Source organism: Scomber scombrus, chromosome 1 (assembly GCF_963691925.1).
Source record: "Scomber scombrus chromosome 1, fScoSco1.1, whole genome shotgun sequence".
NCBI classification, from domain to species: Eukaryota; Metazoa; Chordata; class Actinopteri; order Scombriformes; family Scombridae; genus Scomber; species Scomber scombrus.
In genome coordinates this window covers 34,875,085-34,900,570 of record NC_084970.1, presented here as the reverse complement: position 1 = coordinate 34,900,570, position 25,486 = coordinate 34,875,085, and the positions used below count along the sequence as shown (strand labels likewise).

The following is a 25,486-nucleotide window of genomic DNA, read 5'->3' as shown; positions in this document are numbered from 1 at the left end:
CCTCTCCTTTCCTATGGTTGCAAGCTCAACGTAAGCATTTTGAAAAAGGAACAGCGGCTCGCATTAGAAACTCAAATGGGCTTCAAAACAGAGGTGAAAAGACCAGTAGCAACAATAGAAAGGCTCTGCTCTGTCCGTCACTCGGGCTGTGGGCTCCAGTCGAAATAGGCAGAATGTCCGTCTCAGTAAGTAATAATATAATATACCGTAGTTATCAATAAGTCTTAGTAGATCATACCTGTATAAGCTTAAATAAAGAAGTGAATGAAAAGAATGGCTACTCCAATATTGAGTAAAATGACCATAACCACCAGAATAGAGCTGGAGCCCTGTAGGAGACAAGAGAGGAAAAAAGAAAGACATTAGTCAAGTTCAGCACAAAAAAGCATGCATGTAAAGTATCTGAAGTCAAAGATCACATTACTGCAACCCAAAAAACATCAGATGGCTAATAAAAAGTGATTAAGTATGTGTGATAAACATATCTCCCTAACCCTATAATGCCAAGTGAATCATATTTAATGCATGGGTTTTAGAGAGCTTTACATAATCAGTATAAAAACCTGGCGTATACGATCAGATACATGTAGTACACAGATAAACCACCAGGGGACCGTTTATTTGAACGTCGTCAATGAGTGAGCCACAATTTAGAGGCCTGGATATTTTTTTGCCAGTTTTGAAAAAGTTAAGGTAAGAAAAACATTCAAATAATTACTGATACTTCAATAAGGATAATAACTGGATTGTTGCAATGTTGAATTACTAAATATTTTGTAGCTTATTTTATGGTAAATTCCTGTTGAAAATGTGTGTATCAGATTAGATACAGCAGGTATAGAAGCTCATTTATCTGTAAATCTGTCAGCTGTCATTGTATTGCATTATTTCATGTTGTGGGTGATATGAGCTCTATGCAGGACCTTTAAGGGCTTAAAAATGTTATATTCTGTATGTTATTGTTTGTTTGAAAGAAAAACAGTATACTAAACATTTAGTAGGTGGTGATGTGATGCTTTATGCATGACCTGTAAGGGCTTTAAACATGATGTATTCAGTGTTTTTTATTGGTTTAAAAAAAATTTTATGAAAAATAAATTGCATCAAATATGATACAAAAAAACCCTCATATATGCAATTGTTGTTTTTCAATTATTTGTCAGAAGGTCCGATAAACACTTCAGTTTCAAAGAATTACAATGTTCTGGCAATTATTTGATGGTTCGGGCTTTACAGGGTTAATACTTGCTGCAGCTTCATTTGATCTTTTTATTAAGTAACATCTAGAGACCTGAAGTTCATCTGGGCAAGAAAACCTCACTCATAATCCCACTGACATCCAGAGTAATGTAAATAACTCAAAATCCAGCCTTGGAAAAAGAACCTTTCTCAACAGTAGGTCATGTTGTTCGCTCCATATGTTTAGGCAAAGACAGTCAATTTAATATTGTTAATTACATTGTTTCTGAGGCCTTTAACAAACACCATTTCCCATAAACCTTAGACCAATATTTTTAGATAGCAGAGATTAAGACTAAAAAGGTGAAATAATGGCTGGTGAGTTTTAACCAAGTTAATGATGGTGTAAGTAATGGCACTGCTGCACTATTAAATTTGTACAAGAGAGCTGTAGTTTTTAGCAGCTTTTAAGCAAACTACAGTCATTTTAGAAATGTAAAATGAAGTCAGGAGGTTGTGATATGTAGCACAACAAGGTAATGAAGCTGTAAATAGAGAAGCATCCTTGCAAATGCTCAGTAGCATTTGATTTACACAGAACTACTCTCTGGAGATTGAAAACATGATCATTGTTATTAGTCTTTTAGAGCCGTTTCTAATCAAACTAACATGACCAAACTCTTCGTAATGCAGGAACATGTCACTCAGTGCTTTTAATCGTTTTTGGAAAACAGTGGTCTACGACACAGAGGAGTAGGATATATCAGGGTTTGGATACACACACAATACTTGTTAGTAGATCGGTTCATTGTTGTCTGTCTCCGCACATGAGATTTGTTGACAATAAGGATTATATTGAAATCACCAGCCTGATTCTTTACACCCTGCTGACCACGTTTCCTTTTTGTCTAAATTTGGCTTTCACTTTGTGGCATAGTTAGAAATTAGTATTCCCTCTTGCTTCACTCTCATGCTTATCAGTGTGCTCTGTTGGAAAATTATCCTCAATTCTTTTGTTATTGTCATCAGTCAAAAATGTAAGGAAAGATAGAAAGTGTGCAGAAGACTTACTGAGTTTGATTTGAGGGTGAGATGCTCTCCTTCCTGCTCCAGAGTGATGGGCTGAGACTTAAGGGGAGGGGAGAGGGTGAGGTCCCTGTGCAGCGGCCACTCCTCCAGCTCTGCCCCCACATTCAGGTTGTCCAGCATCTGTACAGAGTCCATGGAACCTTCTCTGACCGGCCGGAGGCCACGGGATCGCAGCCTGTTGTTCTTGGGGGCCGGAGAGTCCTGACCCAACCCCCGAGACGACTGCGAGTCTGGACACTGTAGCCTCATATCAACCGTATAGTCATTCATCCGCTCCTCGTCCTGCTCCGTGAGGCGCGAGTGGGCAGGGCTCCACCTAAGGGTGCTTTCAGCAGTCCAGCCCCCGGTGAGGCCATCTAGCCTTTGGTCAATTACAGCATGCTCGTTAAGCTTGTGGTTGGATGGGTTGTGCTGCTTTGGATGGTGGTTGGAGTAGACATGCTCTCGAGGGTTGTAACTAGAAGAGACGTGGTCCTTTGCATTGTGATTGGAGGAGATATAATCTTGGGACTTGTGATTGGAAGAAGCATGCTCAGAAGTCTTGTGATTGGACATGTTATGTTCCAAGGCCTTGTGATTGGATAAAATGTGCACCTGCGGCTTGTAGTTGGAAGAGGCATGCTCGCAGGCCTTGTGATTGGCGGAAGAATGATCCCATGTTTTGTGATTGGACGACGAGTACTCCCTCGACTTGTGATTGGAAGAGGCATGCTTGGAGGGCTTTTGGTTGGACATGGAGTGCTCCCACGTTCTGTAGGAGGAAGCGTGCTCCCGGGACTTGTGATTGGACGAGGATTTCTCCCGTGGTTTGTGGTTGGACAGAGGGGCTTGCTCGTGGCCGTTAATTTGGCCCTCTTGCTCCTCCAGGAGGGAGGGTGTGGTGGAGCGGCTGCTGCCTCCTCGGTCCGGATACATGTCATCAGTCCAATTGTTCGCCCCTCCCCTTGGCAGATCCATACCCCGCCCCTCCACCAGCACCTGGATCTCGGCCCCGCCCTGATCGTCCACGGCGCTCTGACGCATGAAGCAAGCATTTCTGGGGCGATGGGCGTGCTTTTGCGGGCTGTGGGGGGGCGAGGTGGGTACGCTCAGCACGGGGCTGAGATCAGGTGTTATTACAGGCGGCGTGGTGTCCGGCGTGCACAGCTCCGGACTGTCTGTTCCCGTGGAGATGACCTCGTGGTCTTTGTCCTTGGCGTCCTGGTGCTTGGGCCTCTGACACTCGAGCCCTATGAAAACAGTCAGAGAGTAGCACCAATGAAGTGATCTGGCAGCAATCCACATCGAGCCCATCAGACCTACAGTGTGTGTGTGTGTGTGTGTGTGTGTGTGTGTGTGTGTGTGTGTGTGTGTGTGTGTGTGTGTGTGTGTGTGTGTGTGTGTGTGTGTGTTGCAGTGTTATTAGCATGCAGAGTAACAAAAGGAGGGAAACAAACTGAATCTTGTACAGTTGGCTCAGAAAGGATTACGGAAGTGAACACACTTAAATTCCAGACACTAATCCTCTGTAGTTTGCTGTTTATAATGAGATCAAAATATGAATGAAAAACACTGAGCCTAGCACCGTAACTACACATACTTTATATATTTTTATTAAATCTGTAAAAGCCCAGATACTTATACATGCTTTCATGCAGATTTAAAATTAAGATAATGAGTGCATGTGTGTTATTTTTTTTTCATTTAGGTTTACGACTAATAGCACAACCTGGATAGAAATTTGGCAATAAAGTAAATCCGTTGTTGTATAAGATCTTTAACCAAATATTAGAGAGTGAGGGATCAACGGTGAGGTACAAATATATTTCTGAATGTGAGCTACTACCTTTCTAGAAGTATGACATAATTACACAAACAGTACTGTAGCTGATGACTTACAGTAGTAGAAAGCATCACTTTGGTTTACTTTTTATACTTTTTTATTATACTTTTATCATGATTTTAATTATTTATTGTATCCCTCTGGGCATTTTTTTTTTATAGTATGCTGCACTGCTCACTTTATTTCTTTATCTTTTTACTTTATTTACTCATTTATTTACTGACTCATTATGTAGATGTTCTGTATTTTCTAATATATCATATTGTTGTTATTACAATCACCCAGACTTGGTGAATGACAATAAAATCCTTCAATCCTTGAGTTAAGTTACATAATTTAGTTTTTCATGTTTTAGCTATAATATTTATATATGAACTCGCAGAATAACGACTATAATAGTGGATAACTTTAAAGCTGCACTAATCAATAGTTTTATATTAATAATTGATGAAATGAGGTTTCACTGTTAGAGATGAAACCACAGAGAAATATCACCCAACCTTACAGCTCTCCTCAACTCTATGAAGCATTTTACAATCTTTCAGCTCTTCGTTTTATTTAATTTTTTACGACCTGCAGCTTTTTACCATTCTGTTCACTTTCTAATCAACTAAATTCTCAGCAGCAGCAGCAGCAGGCAGCTTTCTCTCTGGGTCCAGACCTTTGAATCTGCACACTCCACTCGAGTTGGCTGATACTGGTCTGGCATCATGACATGAAACAGCAGTTTTCTCGGTTGAAATAAAAAAACGATCGATCCAGTGAGAGCCGCGGGGGGAATAACAATCAGCCAATCAGCATCACAGCAGGGCTAAAGCAAGTTGTCAAGCTGATGTCAAACGCTGTCAAAAGCTGTGTGCCGGAAACAAAAAGAGAATAAAAGCTTTTGGCTCTGCATTGTCTGTCTCTCATCTCAGACACATATTTTAGTGCTCTGCTGTAATATGAGAAGGTTTGTGATTCTGCTGTTATGTTAAAAAACAGATGAGCTAAAACTAATTTACGTAATTTATATATAAATAATATATATTCCAACCTCCTGTTCTTCATTTTTAACCTTTTTGAAAAAGCTATTTATTTACTGGACTTGCTGCAGCTTCTGTCTCTTCCTTTTCTTTTAGTTTTTCTTTCTTTTGGAGGTCCTGCTAGACTTTTAGTTGTCCATTTTCCTTTACTTGAACATTTTTCCCCCCAATACTATAGTTGATACAACCTAACCACAGTGCATTGTGACCTGCTAATCAATGATCACGTTCCTAGCCATCAAAGTGGCAAATAAAACAGTCTTAATTTTCTTTTTAAACAACTTTTATCTTAACTGGATCACACTGCTGTTGATGGTGGAAGCTTCATTACTCCATATTCAGTTTTGGACATACTAGGTTTACAACAAGCAGCCATCATTATTTTTCTTTTATCATTAAGTGTCCCTTTCTGCTCAAGGACCATTTGGCATTTGCCCAGATTGTCTGTATGGTTGAGACAATGTCAGACAGAAAATGGAAATGGAGTGTAATGAGTTAGCATTTCTGTCAAGTATCAGGTAAGCCAACAGTGAGTGAAAAAAGCTCCAAAAAAACCCCTACTGTGCAGCGTCCAAATAGACACAGTTAGCTGGAGACTAACTGGAGAACATAGTGGAGCATTTAACAGCTAAAGAGCCAGATATTTCCCTCAGTAGTTGGTAGAGAGCAAAAAAAAAAAACAGAGTTAAAAGGCAGTGAAAATTGGACTTATATTCAGCAGGTGGACAGAAATACGACTCAAAGACATTCACATATAAAAGCATTTTTAACTATTCGTGTACTCGGCTGAACATGAATTTAAAATGAACGGATGTCTGTGAGTAGGGAAGCTAGAAGCAAAGACCTCTCCTAAAAACTTAAGACAAGACAAACAGAATTGAATTAAATTAAAATAATGAGGGACAAAAAGACAACAACATAATCAGGCAGAATAATTGTATATGCTGATGATATGTTAATGTTTATAACTGATTCTGCTGCCACTAAATGGCAAAAACAACTAAATGAAAACAGCTTTTGAATTAAAACATTGCAGGATAAGAGCTATCACACTTATCACTATTATTATAATCATGACTTTTAGTATGATCATTAATAAACTCCAAATTTTACACATTCTGTTGATCATAAACAGGAAGTTTTGGACTCACGAAGAGCTCATTTACTGTGTTTAAAACCTGCAAACTGAACATTTGCACATTTATTAACTTAATACTCAGTTAAGTTTAAATTATTTTAAATTGATTTCCATGTAAAGGATTTAAACAGTATATAACCTACAGGCTTTAAAATTATTGCTATTTTTATTTTCCATCTTGTATTTCATTAATGTTTCTTTTTATTTTCTTTCTATACATTACTTTATGCTCCTTTTAGGTCCTTCTTCTGAGCTGCATTTCTTGTATGACAGCTGCTATATAAATACAGTTATTATTATTAATATTATATAACACACATGAGTCTGTCTGATGACACAAGAAAAGAAAAAAGATTTTGTTGTATTTTTGTCTCTTCATTTGTTTATCTGACGTTTTTATTGCCTGATGTGTCGCTGATGAAGTCTCAATGTAATAAAAAACAGACACTGTCCAGCATGTGTGTGAAAGCTGAAATATACCATAATTTAAAAATGCAATACGCTCTTGCCTCCGTTTGTCCACTCACCGTTTCCATAGATGTGAAAAGAGGGAGAAAGCTCTTTGGCAGCTATCCGGGCCAGTCGACACTCCTCCATGGCCGTCTGCGCCACTCCTTCAGCTGCCTCCGCCTTCCCACGAGCGTGGCTCATCCTGAACAGGACAGGTAGAAACGCTGCAGTGAAAACAGCCTTTAAAGGTTATTATCGACTCTGGAGCTACAGTATGTTGTTCAGACTCACAATTACACCCCAGCCTTACACGTTTAAAATCACATCCAGGAGATTTGTTTAATTTATTTAAGCTTAGATAGTCAGTAAACTCTAATATGGAACATTTTTGAAGCATTTAATGTGTTGGTTTAGTTTGTTTTCTTGTTTTTCGAGGTTTCAGTGGGTGAATTTTAAAAGAAGAAAATGGGCCGATATGGAATAAAGAAGTTTAATTAACCCTCCTGTTGTCTTTGAGTCAAGAAAGGAAGGGAGGAAGAAGGAAGGAAAGGAGGGAGGAAGGAAGGAAGGAAGGGAGGAAGGAAGGAAGAAGGACGGAAAGGAGGAAGGACGGAAGGAAGGAAGGAAAGGAGGAAGGAAGGAAGGAAGGGAGGAAAAGAAAGAAGGAAGAGAGGCAGGAAAGGAAGGAAGGACAGAGGAAAGAATGAAGCAAGGAAGGTAGGAGGGAGGGAGGAAAGAAGGAGGGAGGGAGGAAAGAAAGACAGGAAAGAAGGAAGGGGGGAAGGTAGGGGGGAGGAAACAAAGAGAGAAGGAGGTAGAGAGGTAAGAAGGGAGGGAGGAAGGAAAGGAAGGAAATAAGGAGGGAGGGAGGAAGGAAGGAGAAAAGGGGATGAGGGAGGAAAGAAGGAAGTGAGGAAAGATAGAGGAAGGAAAGAAAGAGAGAAGGAGGGAGGGAGGAAGGACAGACGGAAGGAAGGAAGGGAGGGAAGAAGGAACAGTCAAAACAGACGTGGTCAATTTGACCCGGGAGGACGACACAAAGGTAGATTTGACACAGAAATTAGTCCATACATCACCGGCTGTAAAGTCTCACCTCGACATGGCGATCTGTGCTTTCTGCTTGGCGATGCCTGCGGCCTTCTCAGCAGCCTCCACAGCTCGGTCCACCTTCTCTCTGATCTTACTGGCCCTCAGTGGAATCAGGTTCTTGCGTTTGCCGCTCACCAGCACGTTCTGCTTGTACTTTCCTTCCTCTTTGGTGCCATCGGGGAAGGTGGTGCACCCATATCCGTGCCTCTTGTTCGCCGACCACTCACCTGCATAATGCAGGCCGTCCGAGCGCCGACTGATGCCCCAGCCAGCCCTCTGGTCACTCCGCCACTCGCCAGCGTACATTTCTGTGACAGTGGCGTCCACGGGGGCGCCCTGTTCACTCTCGCTGGCGTTGGAGTGGATGTCAGAGGCTGCAGAGCTGACGGTGCTCATGCCCGCCTCGCTGCAGAAGGAGCTCTGCTTGCTGAGCTGACTGGCCAGAGAGCTTTTAGACTCGGAGCGCCGTAGCTTCAGGCCGCTCAGGATGGACTGGCGAAAGCGGCCTTTCCTCTTCCTCTGCCGTTCGGCCTCACTCGGAGCAGTCAGAGCGAACCCTCCTCGACCCACGGGGCTGCCGGCCAGCCCGGCCACCACCCCGTCTGTGGGGGTGGTGGCCGAGCCGTCCTCCAGCGCAGCGGGAGGGCCTTGGCTGTGCTCGGAGCGCAGGGAGTTTATGGATGTTCGCAGAGGGAAGAGAATGACGGCCGCCATGCCGTACGGCACACTCTGCCGCACGCCATATCCATGACGCATCCCACCCAGCCACTGGCCTTGGTAGGTTCCTGAAACACAGAGAAAGACGAGAGTCAGAGGGAGACATCTGACAAAGGCTCATGGGAGTTTTCTCCTTGTTTTTATTGAACATCAACGGTCAGCGGTTCCCTCATGAATGAAATCATCACCTTCTTAATGTGATGTATTTCAGGTCATTGAAGGGTCAAATAAATGAGCTTTTAGTTACAATATGAAGAGAAAGATGAATTAAAGAACAGCTGGAAAGATGGAGGGATGAAAGGTTTGTGATGTTTTACTGGTTGGACTTCTCAGTTACATCTGCTGCAGCTTATCGTGCTCCTCTCAGTGTTTGTTTTAAATATTGTTTAAAATGATTTTATGATTTTATTTCAAACTTAACTAAAATTAGACTTGTTTTGATAAAAGTTATTTCTAGTCTGACCCAAACTACTGCGACCATGACAACAGATGTGTCATTCACAAAGTATTAATTGCTGAGTGACTCATCATAATGGGAACAGTTTTATGATACATAAGAGATAAGTGAGATGTTGTTGTCAGGAGGAAGATAAATGTTTTCACAAAAACTGAATAATTTGGTCTCGTAATAAATAGAAAATAAGTCATAACATGAAAAATAGCTTGTTATAGAGTGATCGTGTTAAAATAATGATGATAATATTCTGCTGGAACAATCCAAACCATAAAAACTGAAATTAAAAATGTGACACAGTGGCAGTCAGAGAAACATAACAATAGATAAATAAACTTTAAACAGTGGAGGATTGGTTGAATGTTGAGACGTCTCATCTGTAACGAGGGAATACTGCTTCCTAATGAACTGCATTCACTCAGTGAGTCACAGGGACTGGACCTGGACCTGGTTTTCCTCACGGCAGGAGATGCAGACAGTGAGCAGGACTCATGCAGTCACCGGTGATGATGACGATGATAATGACGATGATGATGAGGAGAAGGAGGAGGAGGCAAAACAACAAAATGGCCACACAGGTGAAATGTTGTGCAATCGTCAGGTCTTTTTTTAAATGAGCAGCACCAGAAGATTTTTAATTGCAGGTCAGGATTTCTTTGTGTTTGGCCCATGGACTGTATATAAAATGGACGTAACATCCCTGACGTCACCCATTGGTTTGTGGACTGCTGCTTGGAAGCGAATAGTTTCGGATCTGAGCAGCACCATCTTGAAAATTTCAGATGCATGCTGGGAAAAATAAAAACACGGATTCTACTTATATGGGCATCAAGAGGAGCATGAGGCGCCCTCCTGAACCTGTGAACCAATCAACCTATCAATCACGACGTAGCCACGCCCTAATGCATACCCTGCTTTATCGTCACATATAAAATCAGGGAGGCCAAAATTTCACAAATGAACATCATACTGCATTGAAGAAGGCTTTAAACTAGCGATTGAGACCATAAACACATTTTGAAAACGTTTACTGAGGTTAGAAATCAAGTGAGAAGTTGGTGAATTCTCCATTGACTTGTATAGAGACGGAAGTCCTTTTGACACCAAAACGGTCGCCCCCTGGTGGCCTTTTGATAGAATGCAGTTTTAAGTTACTTCCGCGTTGGCATAATTTCAGAGGACAGGAACTCCCCGCTTGGTTTGGCCTCATTTACAGCTGGTTTTGGTTTCTTTACTGTTAACTGATATAACTCTGATCAATATATTGGATAACCAATGAAAAAGAAACCAGCCAGCGTGTCCTTGTGGGTCCCATGAGGGTTAAATTTGGGCTGCAAATATGGTTCCCAAGTGGGTTTCCATGGTTTCCCCACCTGTGTTTGCACATATGGACTTCAAGTGGGTTCTGGCTGGGTTTCAGGTGGAGCTCAACTGGGTGATTTCTTCATCAAATTACATTACATAACATTACGTAACAACTGATTTACAACCAAAAAAGTCACTGTGGTGCCTGAAGTCCAACTAGCCATCAAACTCCATCATTATGCATATATAAGAAAACAGCTTTTGAATATCTGTCCACTCACTGTAGAGACTGCTATGCATGAAAAGGGTTAAATATGTTCATCTCTGACTTTCACAAAAGCCCTTCTAAGGAAAGGTGTCTGAAATGAGCATTAGCTATAAACACTGTGATACTTGCATCAGACAGTCGATGTACATATTGCATCTGTCCTCTATTGAATTAACTATAATAATAACTAATAATAATTATGATAATAATATGATTTCAGGAAGTAATAAGATGCTTATGATTAGTTACCGCTAATGATAGATTAAGACTTCGTGCTATTTACAGTTTCAAATTAAATCCTCCCACTGCTGAACTGGCTAGAGGATGCTTTTATTGTGAAAACCTACAGGAAGCTACACCAGGCCTTGCACATTTTAACTCAATCATAAAACACTCTTAGAAGTGCTAATAACAGGTAATAAATGCATGACTGTACATCGTGAACTTGACATATTTTGACCCAGCGTGCCGACATGAAACCGGCTATCGTTGCCATAGTGACACACAAACCTTTTTACCATGTGACATCACTTATAATATAACTATCATGGGGCTTGGCTCAACCTTATAAATGAGCAGCACTGAATCAGATACCTAACAGCTTATTATCAAAACATAACAGTACTTAAGAATCTAACCTGTAACGTTTGGGGCCTTTCCTATCCTTCGGGTTGTGTCTCTGCAGTCTTGTTTCAGCATCATAAATTTCAAAGTATCTCTGTCGGTCTCTCTCTCTCTCAGTCTGCAGGATTTCAGAGGTTTTTGTTGCACATGTGTCACAGCTGGAGAGGCTCTTTTGGGCCTGATTGCTGTGCTGCAGCGTTTTTGACTTTACTCCAGTTGGCAGAAACTAACTTTGACTTGCCAGAGATCTCAGCTCCTAATCCAGACTGAGAGTCATTTTTCATCATCATTTCAGCTTTTTTTTTTTTTTTTTCATACATCATTTTCAAACTAGCAGAGCTCATCACGAATGTTCATGTTTATTCTCGGGCAGTACAACACTGCATTGACGTTGCTTCTTCAATAAAAACAAAAACATAAAATTTAACAAAGCTATAAAAACCAGTAAAAGCCACAAAGGGATGTTTTATTATCTCAGAGTGCTCAGATCTGTTAATGCGTCTGTGTAATATTAGTCTTTGTGTTTTAACTCTTTAAAATTGACCGTGGGATCAATTTGCATTCATCTATCTAGTTTTTCTTCTAGTTTTTTTGTGTTTAAATGTTTATGTGGTTGCTAAACAATACCAGGAATGAAATCGCTCTGAAATATTTCAACACCAGACTGAAGCATATTGGCACAACAATACAAGCTGTGGAAATAAATGATCAAAGAAACGACTTGAAATAAACCCAGAATACCACAAGATGTTTGGCATTTCTTATACTGCAGAAAAGTACATGTGTACTTTCTAAAACTGGCCGAGCACAAGCATTTATCGAGTGAATCTGATGTCTTTATCCCTGAGCTGTTAAGATTTGGCAGGTGGGGGTGTGAAGAAGACAAACTAACACAGTACAGCACAGTGGAAGAGAGGACTACATACAGTATATGGGTCAGTGATAAATAAGGGATGGAAAGATGAGTAGTTCAAAAATATCTTTAAAAAAGTCTTAAAAGCAGCATCAGGTTTGTTAAAATGTACATTTTGTATTTTTGTTGGTTTTATATCATTTGAAATGACATTTGCACCATTTTTTAATCAAAAGTAAGACTGAATGCTGAAAATGTCAAATGGTGTAACCACAAAAGAATGATAAATATTACATATTGTATCACCTACAGTGTATTTAAGTGGACTTATACTAATAATGACTTCAAATGTTTCCTGATCTCCATGGTTACCAGAGTAAATGTAATATTTAGAACAATTGTATTCCATTACCTTTATTTAATATAAAGTTATAATGTAAGATCATGCCAAACTAGTTGATATGGTGTTTTATTGAGAATTTACAGTTTTTAAGCAAGTTGAATTATTTGGTACAAAGTTTTTATGGTTACACCACTTAGACATTTTTGCCATAATCCTCTAATATATTCTCTCTAAATGGATTAAAAGCAGAAATTTGATGCTGGGTCCATAAAAAAAGAATGTGTGCAAGTTATTCATACGTTTATTTTCACATTTGAACCCCTTTAAATTTAAACTAAACCACATGGACACAAAAAACTCATTTAAAAAAGATCCTTTGTCAATTCTCTTTAAAACTTCTGTGAATGGTAAGGAGCTAAATATCATGTCCTCCCCCTCCCGTCCTCGTCTCTGTCTGCATGAAAAAAACTGCAATCGACACCCAGACCTCCAGGAAGGAGGAGAGCTCCCCTGAGCAACTTAGCTGCTGTAGAGAAGAGATCTCTGTCTTATACCCTCCATCCTCTCCTCAAATCCCCGAGCAGGACAGAGCAAGAGGTGAAGCAGATCCCGGGTTTCATATTTCAGTCGTCTCTCTCCCTGCTCAACCCGTGACTCATTAGTTTCATTTACAGGAGAGCTCGGCAGTGGTTTTTCTCCTGCAGCTGTGAGGTGAGTTTAATGTCATGAGAGGCGTTTTAACAGCTGTCTGCCTGCTCTTCAGTCTGCAGCCTGGACTCAACCTGCAAGTACGACTGACTCAGTGTAAAAAAGGAAAGGAAAACTCAGCGGGCTCATCGATCAAACGAGGTGTCTGAAAGTTAAAAAGTCAATCAAAAGAAAGGCGAGATGTGAAAAAGAAGGAAAAAAAGAGAAAGGACTGAACTTTGATTTAACCCTTACATACTGTTCAGGGTCAAATATGACATATTATTACATTTTAGAGCTGTAAAAACACCATATACACATTTCCTTTAGCCAGACGTTTCCTAATGTGGCCCACTGTAAACAAAAATGGAAACAAAATGCCTCTTTTTTTTCCTTTCCTCCCTTCCTTCTTTCCTCTGTCCTTCCTTCCTTCCTCCCCCTTTCTTCCTTCCTCCCTTCCTTCTTTCCTCTGTCTTTCTTTCCTTTCTCTCTCCCTCCCTCCTTCCTTACTTTCCTTCCTCCCCCTTTCTTCCTTCCTCCCTCCCTCCTTCTTTCCTTCCTCCCTTCCTTCTTTCCTCTGTCTTTCTTTCCTCCCTCCCTCCTACCTTCCTTCCTTCCTTCTTTCCTCCGTCCTTCCTTCCTTACTTTCCTTTCTTTCCTCCCTCCCTTCCTTCCTCCCTTCCTTCCTTGACTCGAGGACAACAGGAGGGTTAAAGATCATTACAGACAACAAACTTAATATTTCATCATGCGGAAAATTAGCTCGACACATGACATCATCCAGTCAGTCGAATAATCATGAAATCTTTTGCTTCTTTTGTCATATAACCAACTTCATTTAACATCACACAGATCATAAATGTGATGTTAAACAGGGACCTCACGTGGCTCTTTCCAAACTACGCTCAACAACACGACTGCTGAATGAAAATAAATGGATCAGTTTCTCAGGTACGGATGTCTTATGTCCGACGCCTCACCCCCGATGTCTCCGTTACGAGCATTTCCTGCAATTATGCTTCACATGTGGATAAATATCAATGATCTGCTCTGTCGGAGGGCCGGGAACATGCAGCCTAGTAATCGTACAATTACAGCCTTTAGATAAATGGATGTGGAGATTACTCTGCAGGAAATGACACAATTTTGGGTGTTGGCTCCATCAATAAACGAATGAATGGGCAGTCGACAGGCTCTCAGTGTTCCTGCTGTTCTCCGAGAAGCTTACAGCCTGTTTCAGATAAAAACTGTTAAAAAGATTCAATAACTTAACTGTTCTCAGTCACTGTGAGACTCGCTGCTCTGACATTTACACTGAAGCAGCTAAATTTATGTTTCTGTGGTCATTTCATTGACTTTGACTTCAATGGGAACAACAAAGAGCTACTCTAAACCACATACTGGATCCAAGAAAACAATAATTATTAAGTATTAAATAGTTTACATTAATTTGTAATTCACAAATATGCAGTTTGATCGACATTTTCATATTTGCATCATTTCCTGTTATTTCAAAAAGCTTAAGTACACTGATTTCTTGTAAACCTGCAAAAACAGTACACTATAAAATGTAGTAGCTACTGAGTAGTATTAGTAATATTATGTAGTATTATATAAAGTATTAGTAGTAGTATAATAACTGAACTAGAATATTTTTATTTTATTCTGGTTCTTATTTAATTTATTTTGTTTTATTTTAGTGTTTATTTTAGTTTATTTTAGTTTTTATCTTACTTTTTATTTTTATTTTATTTTTGTTTAATTATTCTTTATTTTATTTTTTTATTTATTTTATTTTATTTTTAATTTATTTTTATTTTTATTTTTATTTTTATTTTTATTTTTATTTTTATTTTTATTTTTATTTTTATTTTTATTTTTATTTTTATTTATTTTATTTTACTTTAATTTAATTTAATTTTAATTTCACTTTTAATTTGACCTTTTTCATCATCTCCTCATTGTATTTTCATCTTATTAATGTCGGCCTTGTTACTGCTCTCTGTGTTGTATGCCTTTGCTTCGTCTGTCAAAGCTCTTTGTAAACTCTCTTTTTAAAAGGTGCTATATAAATAACGTTATTATTATTATTATTATTATTATTATTATAACTGGGACATAGCTACAGATTGACAGAGCTGTCCATGGTGCTGAAACCAACAGTAGACACAGTGAGGTGGATGGTAAATGGCTGCGTCAATATCCAAATGTGTCTGCTGCTCAGTCGCCCATTCACACACACACACACACACACACACACACACACACACACACACACACACACACACACACACACACACACACACACACACACACACACACACACACACACACACACACACACTGACAAAACAATGAAAGGAGGAGTCAGGGATCAAACCACCAACTTTCTGATTACAGGACGACTACCTCCTACATTCTGAGCCACAGCCGCCCAGTCTCAAATTTTGAGGCTATGCTCTATGCAAGATCTATCTTTGTTTCTTCTTTTTTCTTCTTTAAATGTCTGTGTATCATCTTCTCTCTGCCTCGACTATTGTGTGTATTTCTTGTACTTTTTTTCTGTTTTCAACATCCCAGAATCCTAAATCAACTTTAACATGTCGTAAACATAATATAACAGTGTACAGTATGTAATATATAATCATTTTCAACCCTTTACATACTGCTCATATTATGACTCATAATTATTCTCTACACCAATTCACATTCATAAATTCCCCATCAGTCTTTAATAAATGTTTGATTAATCCTTAATGAAGCTGGCAGAGTGAACAAAGTGTAATCTATTTATTTATGGAAGGAAAAAAGACATTCATAATCACTATTTTATGGTCCAGGAGAACATTTTATATAATATGATGAATAAAACATGTTTTAATGCAGATTTTGAATTCTTTTTAAATTAACACAGGTCAAATTTGCACATTTGCATATATAAAAATGCGTATCAGATGCACAAAAATTGAAAAAAGAAATCTGCTTTGCTGTTACATATTCAGTGTTCCTGGAGATGTTTCACCACCATCGGGCATTTGTTTCAAAATGAAGACAAGATTTAAGAAGAGCTTAAGACCTTTAAAACCTTTATCCACATTTATATTGTTGTATATTACTATTTAATAGAGTCTAAGAGTTATCCAATAAAGGAAAGCATGGGGACAAGTAGTGTTATAGGAGAGAGGTTCTGCTGGTTTATGTGGCTGAAGGCTCTTGAGGCTTTATACTGTACTTAAAGGGCACTTATATCCTATTTACACCTGCTGTTTAAATAAGATTTGTATCTGGATATTTGGATAAGGAAATCACAGGTTGCATTGTGAGCTGAAAACGACTGGATTGGCCAGATTGAAAAAGATCCACTCATAATGTCGAGAATGCATTTTAACACCCGGTTTAAATGCAAAGACGTTATTAGTGCAGATCCCAAGCTTGGAAACATAGGCAGGGTTGCATCAGGAACAGCATCTGTCTTAAAATCTACGCCAAATCCAATCTGCAGATCATAAATCACATGTCTATACTGGTCGAGGCTTGAGCTAGCAACAGCTGCCAACGGTAACTATGCTATTGTTACACAAAGGAGAAGGAGAAAGGGGGGGAAGGTATGTTAGGAGGCAGGAAGGGTAGGAGTGTGAAGGTTAGAGAGCTGGTTGATATGATGGAAAGAAGGAAGATAGATATGCTGTCTGTGCATAAAGACCAAGGGGGAAGGGGAAGAAGACCAGGATGATAGGAGGTGGGTTCAAACTGGTCTACCATGGCGGGGATCGGAGGGGAAAGAGGTAGAGGTCCAGAGTGTGTTGGAGGTGAAGACAGAAGCTGGATATTGAAGGTTTGAGGATGAAGGTTGTCAAGTACAAATGCTTCTGAAAGTTAAGTGGGAGATGGAAGAGAAAGAAGAGTTTTGGAGTGAGTTGGATGAAATGATGGAGAGTGATGATCGGAGCGAACTTCATTTGATTTGTTAGGATAACAGAGGAGGAGATGAGGAGTTGGAATGCGGAAGGAGAGAGGGTGGTGGCTTTGCAAAACAAGGATGGAAAGGATGACTGTGGTGAATATGTATTTCAAAAAAAAGGGAGAAGGGTGGAGGAGAAAGTGCACCCAGGTGGACAATGTCTTATGCAGGAGGTGCAATCTGAAAGAGACTGGAGACTTCTAGGCAGCAGCATCAGATAGTGGTTGGTAGGATGAACTTGGAGACCCAGAAGAGGAAGGGAATGAAGGTAAAGCCAAGGATCAAATGGTGGAAGTTGAAAAAAGGAAAATTTGAGTTTGAGTTCAGGAAAGGATTTAAGACAAGTGCCGGGTGGTAGTGAGAGTGACTCATGCAAAAGAGGTGAGGAAGAAAGCAAAGAAGGTAGTCGATGTGTAATCTGGACAGAGGAAGGAAGATTAGAAGACTCTGTGGTGGAATGAGGATGTACAGGAAAGGGATACAGAAGAAGAAGAAGTGAGATAGCCAGAGAGATGAAGAAAAGTAGACGTGAGTGCAAGGAGATGAAGGCCCTAAGGAAAGGGTGTATGATGAGTTGTCTGAGAGGTTGGACACTAATGAAGGAGGAAAGGACCGGTGCCGATTAGCTAGACAGAGAGACTGAGCTGGGAAGGATGTGCAGCAGGTTTAGGGTGATGAAGGAGATGGAAATAAGAGCGTGTTGAGAGGGTGGAAGAAGTACTTTGAAGGGGATGATGAGTGAAGAAAAAAGAGAGAGAGAGAGAGAGAGAGAAGATTGGATAATGTTGGTATAGTGAATCAAGAAGTGTGGTGGATTAGCGCAGAGGAATCTATGAAGAGGATGAAAAGTGGAAAGGCGGTTGGTCGAGATCAGAGGTATTCAATTAAAATTCCCTGAAGTCCAATTTGTGAACATTTCCTCAAGTGAAGGTCTGGAAAATCATAATGTCCGTGTTATTTTTCAGTACCTTGAAGTAGCATTGTAGTTACATCAGCATCTTGTCTAGTGGCTAGATTGTAGACTGTTCAATAAATACAGTAGAATTCATTTTTTAGTATTTACACTGAACTGGTGGGATTCAAATAAATAATGAAATAATTAAAATAAGAATAATATAAGAGTAAGATAAATACATTTTCTTTTCTTATATCAAATAAAGATGGAATTTTAAAATAACGTGCATTACAGAAAGCTTTTGATTGTGCTTCTTGAATAAAGTGACAATAAAATGAATCCCTTTTTGCTTCTAAACTTAAACTTAAACCATTCACTTAATTTCACATCTAATAACTTTATAACAAAACAACACATATTAACTCTTTTCTCCGTGTTTATCTCACTGACAGTCGAGTCTCTCCACATGTCCGAATGCATGGATTTGATTGGCTGATTAGTGTCACGTTAGAAGATTGGCTATGCACAGTGGTCTGTGAGTTTCCGAGAGCCTTTCAACATTTACCGTAATAGCTGGAGAAGCTGCGACCGTTAAAATAGAAAACGCTCGGAACAAAATTTAACAATCCTCAATATTTCATCAGTTACAGGTCCAGGTACGGATGGGACAGCCATAACATAAAGACATAAATGTGGATGCATGAGAGCAGTAGAGTTCTTAACTAGACTATTTAACACGATCTTTGGAAAGTGAGAGGATGCCTGAGGGGTGAGAGAGGAAGTGTACGGGTAAAATAAAGCATAAAGTTGATCAGCCACAGCGTAAAGTTATTGGAAAAGAGTCGTGGAAGCTAAATTGAGAGGAGATGTCAGACGTTGACGGACTAAATTAAGCAGGAGTCTCTGTGGTTTATAATGTTTGCAGATGACGCTGTGATATATAATGAGAGTAGGGAGCAGGTGGAGGAGAGCCAAGAGAGGTGGAAGAATGAAATGTGTGAATGGGAGGGGACAGAGACAGACAGAGGAATGGTTGGAAGGGTGCAACAAGGAGGAGAGGAGGGGGGAAGGTGGAGGAGTTTAAATACTCGTGGGGTCAAATGTTCAATTCAAAAGGGCGTGAAGAAGAGAGAGCAGCGCAGCGCAGGGTGGAGGAGACTGTCAGGAATGATCTGCGACAGGAAGGTTGCAGATAAAGCAAGAGTGAAAGTGAAGGTTTACAAGAGATGTAGTGAGATCAGTGATAGTGACAGGAGGAGGAGCTGAAGTTGAAGATGCTAAGATTTTCATTTGGAGTGACGAGGAAGGGACATGATTAGGAATTAGGACCGTCCAGCTCAGGCGAGAGACAGAGAGAGAGAGAGAGAGAGAGAGAGAGAGAGAGAGAGAGAGAGAGAGAGAGAGAGAGAGAGAAGAGAGATTGAGATGGTTTTGACATGTGTGAGAGAGGAAAAGAGGAGAGCAGCTGCTTATACTGGGAGATGAATGCTAAAGATGGAGCTGCCAGGCCAAAGAGGAAGGTTTATGGATTACACTGAGGGAAGACATGCAGGTGGTTAGTGCAACAGAAGAAGATGTAGAGGACAGGAAGAGATGGAAACAGATGGGAGCAGCCAAAAGAAGAAGAATTAGTAGATGCAAAGACCCATAGATCAGATGTCATTATCTAGGTAATGTATCTAGATGGGCAGATAGATAGCTTTTATTTTAGCCGGCGGAAATCAACTGACAGCAAAGCTCATACTAATGACTTAAAGAATAGGGAAAAAAACAAGATTACACAGGATCAAAGCAGCAACAATTAAGAAAAACTCAACCATTCGTTGTATGAATCTTAAAATGGGCTCGAGACAAACGGACGATCTGCTGTAGCGACCCCAAACAAGAGAGGCCGAAAGATGGAGTAGTAAATGCAAAGACCAGTGGATCATTATCTAGGTAATGTATCTGGATAGAAATCAACTGACAGCAGCAAAGCAAGCTCTCATTGTCCAATGGTACCCTGAAATATACACAACTAAAACCACCACATAATAAAAGGGTAAAATCGACAATCTAATACAAAGAGATACAAGACGAAATTACTTAAAAAATGCAAAACAAAACAGAAAAAAAGACATTACATGGGATCAAAACAGTCACAATTAAGAAAAACTTCTTAAAATGCACTAGTGATAAAAATGTGTCTAATTTAAGGGAGTCATTAACCCTCCTGTTGTCCTCGAGTCAAAGAAAGGAAGGAAAGAAGGAAAGGAGTAAGGAGGGAGGAAGGAAGGAAGGAAAGAAGGAAAGGAGTAAGGAGGGAGGAAGGAAGTAACGAGAGAAGGAAGGAAGGAAGGAAGGAAAGGAGTAAGGAGGGAAGTGAGGAAAGAAGTAATGAAGGAGGAGGGAGCAAAGAAAGAGGGAAGGAGGGGAAGAACAAAGGAAAAATTAAAGAAAGACGGAGGAAGGGAGGAAGGGAGGAAGGAAGGAAGGAAGGAGGAAAAGAGGAAGGAAGTAATGAGAGAAGGAACGAAGTGAGGAAAGAAAGAGGGAAGGAGGGAGGGAGGGAGGAAGGACAGATGGAAGGAAGGAAGGAAGGAAGGAAAGAAGTATGGAAGGAGGAGGGAGCAAAGAAAGAGGGAGGGAGGGAGGGAGGAAGGACAGACGGAAGGAAGGAAGGAAGGAAGGAAGGAAGGAAGGAAGGAAGGAAGGAAGGAAGGAAGGAAGGAAGGAAGGAAGGAAGGGAGGAAAGAAGGAACAGTCAAAACAGACGGGGTCAATTTGACCCGGTAGGACGACACAAAGGTTAAGCTTATTCCACCTTTCAGGAGCAGCGTTTTGTGTTGTGGGATGAACACTCACCGGCTTCTTTATTAGGAACACCTGTGCAAACTAATTCAATCCAATTCAAACAGCTCTGCTTTAAATTCTACACTTATGACGTTTATACATTTTCAGTTCTTGTTGACATTGTCAGGAAGATGATGAAGACTCTACTTTATGTTTATTATTGAGGTCACAATGGGTGATGGTGGTGTATTAGGTTGCATTATATATTGTCCTCTCCATTAACATACATGAAGGGAGGCACCATTCAATATAATGAACCCCAGTACGTTACCACCACTTAATGCGACTCCGATAATAAACATAAAGTAGAATTATCACCTTTTTAGGACAATGTTAAGAAAAACTGAAAATGTATAAACGTCATAAATGTAGAATTTAAAGCAGAGCTAATAAAGAGGCCTGTAAGTCTGTGTAATGCATTATTGTGAACGAGGCATATAGTTCTAAGTCTTAAATAAGACTAAATAAAATGGTATCTTATTTAGGATGGCTTTATAAATAATAAGACAGATAAGTGGTAGATGATGTCCACCCCACTTTCTCATAGAGGACAAAAAAAATGATGGTCCTTAAACTGTCACCTAGAATAAATCTAAGAGATACGCCATCATCGAGCATGCATGTAAAGCTACATCTGCATAGTCGAGCACTAGTTAAAAATATATACAGGTCACATGTTAAAATGAGGTGTAAATGGAGCCTTAAAAAGCAACATGTTGCATTCACACTTCACAGAGAGAGAGCTGGATGAATGTGGGGGATGGGTGGAGGTGGAGGTGGAGGTATGGAGGGTAATCAGAGATATGGGCCGCTCCTTTTTTGCCCCGAGGCCCCCCTAATGAGTTAATTCGGCCATGCCAGTAAGAGCACACTATATTTTAAAAACCAGAATATAATTAGTATGTAGTAAAGAAATGGGACACTTCCTGTGCCCCATTTCTTTACTACATACTAACTGCATGCAGCATTTTAATGTACTGATTATTTAATATATCAGATATATTAATAAAATGAACATAATTTACTGTTTTGCCTGATTGCCAATTAAATATCGTTCTCTATACTGCTGCGATATACGATTCTCCCCTTCTATTGAAATGTCCAAGACTTTAAAATACACTTTTACTTATTAGACTTTAAACCTTATTATAAGCTCAGAGGTTTCTTATAAATCAATATATAAATAATGTAGAGTTGAACTTTTGTTTTCCTTAGTATTTTATTAACTGTCTTGCCATCACCTGCAATTTATTTGAATCTTTTGCAGCTCCCTTCTTTTCTTTTGTGCATTGCATTGTGAGAAAATAGTCCCCCTCAACTAAAGCACAACTAAAATAAAAATCGCTCATATTGCTGCTGCAGGTTTTTTGGAGTATATTTTATTGTCATTTTTCCAGCAGTGTGAACAAACTACAGACTGAAAACCTGCTTAGAATCAGTGATTAGTTCAGATTAGAGACGGAGCTGACCGTGGTGCTGAAATCAAACATACAGGCGCAGTTCTAAAATATAGGTATAATTTAACTTAAATACTATTTTCACACTTTTACTTTACTGTAGTATTTCCATGTGATGCTACTTTCTACATGCCAGAGGGAAATATTATATTGTACTTTCTACTCCACTACATTTATTTGACAGCTTTAGTAACTTTTCAGATGAAGATTTGACACAATGGATAATATAACAAGCTTTTAAAATACAACACATTGTGAAAGATGAAACCAAAAAAGCAGTGTGTAGTCAGGCTCACATTTCAGATGTCTATGAGTTGTTAACAGATCCACCAAATAGTGATTTAAACCTCTAAACTTCTCACATGGTTTCATTTCAATAAATGTTCAAATGATCCAATATTTCAGCAAAAATCAAAGATTAGAGAAAAAGTCCAAAAAACTGAAAACACATTTGTGTATCAGAACTTAGTTTTTTCTTCTTTCCTCTCCCATTAATCATCTCACCACCCCTCACATTTATCTGCTGACCCTTTGGAGGGGCCCCACCCCTAGGTTGGGAACCACTGGACTAAACTAGCTAACTGTATATAAAGTAGTGTAAACTAGCTCCACCTCCAGCAGCTACAACAGTAACATGCTGCTCTGACACTGATGCTTCACTATTAATAATCTAATGATGTCATAATAATAATATATCAGTCAGAGGACCAAACCACTACTTTTACTGTAATACTGCATACTACATCACTCATAATACTGCAGTACTTTTACTGTAATACTGCATACTACATCGCTCATAATACTGCAGTACTTTTACTGTAATACTGCATACTACATCACTCATAATACTGCAGTACTTTTACTGTAATACTGCATACTACATCGCTCATAATACTGCAGTACTTTTACTGTAATACTGCATACTACATCGCTCATAATACTGCAGTACTTTTACTGTAATACTGCATACTACATCCCTCATAATACTGCAGTACTTTTACTGTAATACTGCATACTACATCACTCATAATACTGCAGTACTTTTACTGTAATACTGCATACTACATCAAGCATGACTTTTACTTATAATGAAGTATTTTTGTTGTATTGCTCCTTTAATGTCAGTAAATGATCTGTGTATTTATTCCATGGCTGTCCAGACTAAACAAACTCAACTTTAACATCTTTATTTCTTTTATTTTGCTTTTTGCTAAATTAATATTTTCCCTCTAAATCATCTCAGTGATTCACATCGAGCTCTTTAAGGCTCCAGAAACTAACAAACCAGGACCAGGAGCTGTCCGCGGTGCTGAAACAGACCCGGCCTCTAAACATGATCCTTATATCAGGTGATGATCATTTTTTAATGAACACTTGTTCTGTTGACAGGCCTGCTGCACATTTATTGGGTTGTGGAAAATGTGTCAGCTCGTGCGTGCTACATTCATCTGTCGGCGGTCTTCCACGTGAGCGGAAGAGAGAAGGAGCAGAGCTGTCGCGTGACGCAGTCTTTTTTTATTTTTTATATTTCTCATGTTTTCCTCTGCTCAACATCGCTGTATTTTTTTTTTAACATTTATTTTTAGACTCTCGTGTTAAAACAGCACGGGGAGCCTTAATAATGCGCGCGCTGGGAGCCGGTAAACAACCATTCAATGCAGCACCGACACACACACACACACACACACGCGCGCTCCCGTCGTGTTTTCATCCCACCTGCATCCCGTATTGACCTCGCTTTCCATCATCCGGGTTCCTGCAGCATCGCTTATCAAACGGCCTAGATTAAAAGCCCCCGAAGTGAGGAGAGGAGAGAAGGAGAAGGAGGAGGGGGAAAAAGAAAAAAGAAAAAACACGAGACTGACAGAGCAGGACAGCCAATCAGAGAGCAAGACAGCCGCGCGAGCTTGTCTCTAGTGACACGCTGACCTGCTGTCTCCCGTTACCATGGCAGCACGGAGAGTGTGATGCAGAGGGGATGAGAGAGATGGAGATGGAGGAGGGGGGGGGGGGGGTGAAGGTGTGTTTGTATAGATGTGTCTCCAAAAAACAAACAAAACAGAGCTCGGTTTAATTTCTAATATTAGACTCACGTCCCACATCGTTAATAAGCTGATCATTAGACTAAATTGAGTGATTTTATTGATATCGAGCACATTTAAAAGCAGTAAAAGTTGATTGAAAGTGCTTCACAGAGAAAACACAGACAGGAAATTAATAAAAGTGGAGAAAAAAATAGATAAAAATGAGGCAAAATGAACCTGGTGTCACCGTTGAGTGAAGCTCAAGCTGAAGACATTTTAAGAATATCAGCTGATAGAGGGGAAAAAATGCTCCGATCGCCTCCCGATTTTAACAGGGAACGTGTATTGACGAGCAGTGATTGGTCAGCAGATGCGAGCGGCGTGGCCTGAAGGTGAAGCTCTCCCTGTGATCGTCTCGCCTCTCTGATATATGCGCGTGGATGTGACCTACATGTTATTTATGTAGCCTACGGTGGAGGCTCTGTAAGCAAGTTGCTCCACTTGCAGCCTGAGAATCAGTTAAAGGAGCGAGGAGCGAGGGAGGAGGGAGGGAGGAGGGAGGAGGGTGTTTTTCGGCTTTCAGTTTCAGGTGTGAATCTGAACTTAAACTGAGTGAGATTAAAAGCAGAGGAGGTGTTTCTTACCTCCATCAGAGTAGGTTTCAGTGCCATATCCATCCTGCAGACCGTTGCTCCACGTCCCCTCGTAGCGGGCGCCGCTGGCCGTGCTCTCCAGCTGCCCGTAGCGACCTTTGAACCCCTGCGTCCACTCCCCTCTGTACTCCAGCGGCCCTTGCTCTCCACCCCGATGCCATGCCGCTTGCCCTGCGCCCAGGTGCCCTGGTAGCTGTTCCGCTGGGCCACGTGTACACGCCCAGGACCTCGAAGCCGTGGCTCCAGGCCCCCGCGTACTCCCCCTGACCCTGGGCCCCGTGCCACACCCCTCTGCCATGGGCCTTACCCTGCTCCACCCCCCGCAGTACGACCCCCCGTCATCAAAGTCAAACCTGCCTCAGTGGACATGCATGAAACAGGTTTAGGCAAATCTTAGAACGTCAAGAAAAAGAAAAAACAAGGGCCTGGTTCACTCAGGAGCAGCACGGAGGGAGGAGGCCTCGTCTGAATCAGGTAGCATGGAGCTGCAGGCCCCCCCCAGACTCTTCCCTTCCTCCTGTTAGTTTAGGATGTGGTGAAAATACCGGCTCCAGACAGCAGGACGCGGGCCCGAAGTGCATCACCTTACGATGGTAGAAGCAATGTAAGCCTCATCGGAGG

The 25,486-nt window shown here is 40.4% G+C and overlaps 1 protein-coding gene across 1 annotated transcript; it reads right to left on the bottom strand.

Annotated features, from left to right (window-relative positions):
• Window positions 1–248: 248 nt before the first annotated feature.
• jph3a (junctophilin 3a) lies at window positions 249–25,226 on the bottom strand. The gene is made up of 5 exons (XM_062417002.1): window positions 24,857–25,226; window positions 7,797–8,577; window positions 6,781–6,905; window positions 2,251–3,497; window positions 249–329 (listed from the first exon to the last, which is right to left on the bottom strand). The coding sequence occupies exons 1-5, from the start codon at window positions 25,161–25,163 to the stop codon at window positions 249–251; spliced, it is 2,541 nt and encodes an 846-aa protein (XP_062272986.1). The 5' UTR covers window positions 25,164–25,226.
• Between the last annotated feature and the right edge of the window lie 260 nt (window positions 25,227–25,486).

What these genes read in the sequence shown, in the direction of transcription:
- jph3a (XM_062417002.1), bottom strand. Translation starts at nt 25,163, where the DNA reads ATGGCAGAGGGGTGTGGCACGGGGCCCAGGGTCAGGGGGAGTACGCGG. An exon ending in GCACAGATCGCCATGTCGAG is followed by an intron (nt 6,906 to 7,796) that starts GTGAGACTTTAC and finishes TGTCCTGTTCAG; the next exon opens with GATGAGCCACGCTCGTGGGA. An exon ending in TCACCCTCAAATCAAACTCA is followed by an intron (nt 330 to 2,250) that starts GTAAGTCTTCTG and finishes TGTCTCCTACAG; the next exon opens with GGCTCCAGCTCTATTCTGGT.